At 37.9% G+C, this 3374-nt stretch overlaps 1 protein-coding gene across 1 annotated transcript; it reads left to right on the plus strand.

Annotated features, from left to right (window-relative positions):
* Positions 1–236: 236 nt before the first annotated feature.
* LOC140180051 (MACPF domain-containing protein NSL1-like) lies at positions 237–3100 on the plus strand. Its single transcript, XM_072220437.1, has 5 exons — positions 237–376; positions 508–643; positions 1274–1428; positions 2168–2372; positions 3062–3100. The coding sequence occupies exons 1-5, from the start codon at positions 237–239 to the stop codon at positions 3098–3100; spliced, it is 675 nt and encodes a 224-aa protein (XP_072076538.1).
* The last annotated feature ends 274 nt before the right edge of the window (positions 3101–3374 follow it).

Below are 3374 nucleotides of genomic sequence, written 5' to 3' on the forward strand. Positions count from 1 at the left end.
CCTTCCTCCCAAAGTACCCAAACTCAAGCACGCAACCCATCCCTAAAACCTTTATTTCCAACTCCTGACAATCCAAAAAACCAACAATGTTCGAAATCTCACCATTTGATTCAATTTCATCCACAAACGACAACTTGATTGACCTTATTAGAAAATACAAAATCTCAATCGAACGCAGCGAGCCCATACCTACCAGAGCTTGAACGGTAGCGCTCATGAAAACTTGCCCGATGAACATGTCCTTCTTAAATCGAATCAGCGCTGCCACAGCCAGCCCTACATGCTCCCAAACATTGAGGGAGCACTTACTGTCGAAGAGAACCGATTCGAGTGAAGAGAAGATCTTATTCTTGAGAACTAGGACCTGCAAGACGCTGTTGAAATCCTCAGAGAGGCGTTGATGGAACTGAGTCAACTGAGTGATTAAGTTATCAGGGGCAAGATGGTCATTTAGGTGACAGGAGAGGAAGTGGATTCTCTTGTGGCCAATCCATGCTTGGATTTCAGACTCAATGGAGTTGGGAAGCTTGGAGATGGAGTGAGTGGAGAGTCGTCGAGAGACGAAGGAATAGAGGGAGCAAGGGCGGTGGCAGGAAATGGTGGAGATAATGTGGTCGAAGGGGTGCTTGAGGCGGGAAAGATGGTAGGAGAGAGTGGAGAGGTTTGGGTCGTTGGAGAGTATTGTATCAGACTCAGTGTGAAGCTCGAGGAGCTCTGTAATGGCGAGTGATTTGTTATCGTGGTTGTATTGAAGGTCTTGTGATGTGATGAGCGGATATTTTATACACTTTTTTAGAGAAATTTCATGTAGTTTTTAGTATGTTTTAGTTAGTTTTTAGTATATTTTTATTAATTTCAAGGAAAATTTCATATTTCTGGACTTTACTATGAGTTTGTGTATTTTTCTGTGATTTCAGGTATTTTCTGGCTGAAATTGAAGGAGCTGAGCAAAAATCTGATTCAGGCTGAAAAAGAGGTAAGCATCAAAGTGGTCCCCGAAGTTATCCTCGAGGATCAAAGTAATCCCTGAAGTTAAAAATTTGTCTAGATCGTCCCTGAAGTTGATCTCCGGTACTCATAGTGGTCCTTCCGGTGAATTTCGTCCAGCTGGCACAACCGGAAAGCTGACCTGACGTCGTTGGTGACACGTTAGCAGCCCAACGGCTAGCTGACGTGGCCTAGTAAACATTTTGGAGTCAATTTGGTCCCTAATTTTAGTTTAAAAACCCTAACCCTCAAATTGACTCTGTTCTCCTTTCTTCTCCTCTGGAAGCAAGATGCAGCTTCCACTAAAAGCCTAGCCTTTGATGGCTGCTTCATAACTTTGTATAACGTTGAGTTGGATACAAATAATAGAACCCACTTAACTCTTTCTCAAGATGTTAAACGAGCAGTTCCTACTTCATGGAACCCTGCTGCCCTTGCTGAGTAAGTACAATTCTCCTTCTTCTTGCTCCCCCCTCAATTTTCTATTATTGTTGCTATTGTTGTTATTGTTCTCTATACGGGTAATATAAAGTTGTTATTGTTAAGATAATGGAATCTATTTGACTAAAATGTTGTTTGCAGCCACACTTCCTCGCTAGCAGAAATCGAAATATATAAATTTTAAAAGACAACATATCTTTGGTTCAATAATCATGGAAGTAGCAGTAGCACTTTGATGCCCTCACGAGTTAAAGTTCTAAGACTCTAAAACCAGATGATTTTGATTTCCAAGACTGACAACTTATAATAATATGGAAGATTTATATTTGTGAAAGGGACTAGGGAGGAATAAACAAATGATGAATTTATGAATAAACTCTTATTAGATGTCCTGATTTATTAGTAACTGTGGCCTTCTACAAGTTGCCGATTTTGATGATGAACAATGATTAATTTGTGTAATGTATTCATTTATAAACAAGAATCTAATTTGGAAACATGTCTTAGCTTTCTTTTTCTTGAACTTTCCTGTTGATTTTATATAAAGCAGATTCTGTCTGTCAATTAGCTACCTTGAAAGTTATCATTCTTTCCTCTTCAATATATTGGGCAAGCTGATTCCTGTTTTGTGATTCCACATGAAATTTTTAACTGTATTTGTGCTTAATTGAACAGCCTCAGTTTGTGTTCTTTGTTGCCTTGAACCTGGGTGTGCACTAAGTCAGACATGATTTTTCAGGTTCATTCAGAAATATGGTACTCATATAGTGGTTGGCATAAAAATGGGAGGAATGGATGTGGTTCACATTAAGCAGTTAAAAACTTCAGATGCTGGCCCCAATGAGATGGAGACATTGCTTCAGCAACTAGCTAATGAGAGATTTTCGGAAGATTTAAATAGAAGTTCTAATGGAAAAACTGTTAAAATATCAGGAAAACTACAGGTGCAGAGGATCAAATGTGTTATTCTTGCCATTTGTTTTGTTAATTAACAGTAGGGTCATTCTGAGAGTTGTCAAATTTACTAGTCCGCGGTAGGCTCTACTCTCTAAAAAGTAAATTCAGAAAGGTCCACTAGTGACAATGTTTTTTGTTATCCCACAACATAAACCAGTTCTTCCATTTTACTTCCAACATTAGTTTTTTTTGCTGGTTTGAATTTTAGTGACTAATCTCTTTCAGAGATATTTTGTGACATGAAGACACCTTTTGCCTGATCAACCAACTTATCTTGGTCACATCCTTGGTTTGAAATTCTTTAGTGAGATGTCCTTGAGTGGTATAATTTGTTACTGGAAACTATGTCACCAACATAGCATAGAATAGTTGTAGTCTGAATTTGTTTCTGTTTAGGTATGTAATATAGTCAGTGTTTTCATAAATCTACTTTATCAAATTTTAGGCGACCTTTTCAATCAATAAAGCAATCAATTTGACATAATTGTATTTGTAGTTGTATCCCATGTAAAGTTTCCTTGTGTTGATCATTTATGAAAAGAAGCAAAAGTTACTGGAATGACAAGTCTGCTTGAACAATTAACCGCTTTTTGGTTAAAATAATAATGTGATTAAACAATACCATTTTAAAATATGCAAGGAAGTCTAAGTTCTCAACTGTCTCATTTGGTTGCAGGATGATCAGTATATGCCCTGCCCTGGGAACAGCATTTAGCTCTCGCTGCTTCTGTTCGACCAAATGTAACAAGCCACTCCAACAATGAGGTTAGTGTTATATTTATGACAGTTTGAAAATGGTTTCTTTGCGCACAGTATAATCACCTTGTATCTTCTTACACTAAACTACTTTGGTTATTAAAATTTCTATTCAAACAGGACATCATAAGCATCTCAGTTCGAAGGGGAGGTATTGTTGGCATTGGGCAACACAGATATCGACAATATCTGAGTCACCTAATGTCATATCAATGTCATTAGTGCCTATTACA

This window comes from Arachis hypogaea, chromosome 16, assembly GCF_003086295.3.
Source record: "Arachis hypogaea cultivar Tifrunner chromosome 16, arahy.Tifrunner.gnm2.J5K5, whole genome shotgun sequence".
Lineage (NCBI taxonomy): Eukaryota > Viridiplantae > Streptophyta > Magnoliopsida > Fabales > Fabaceae > Arachis > Arachis hypogaea.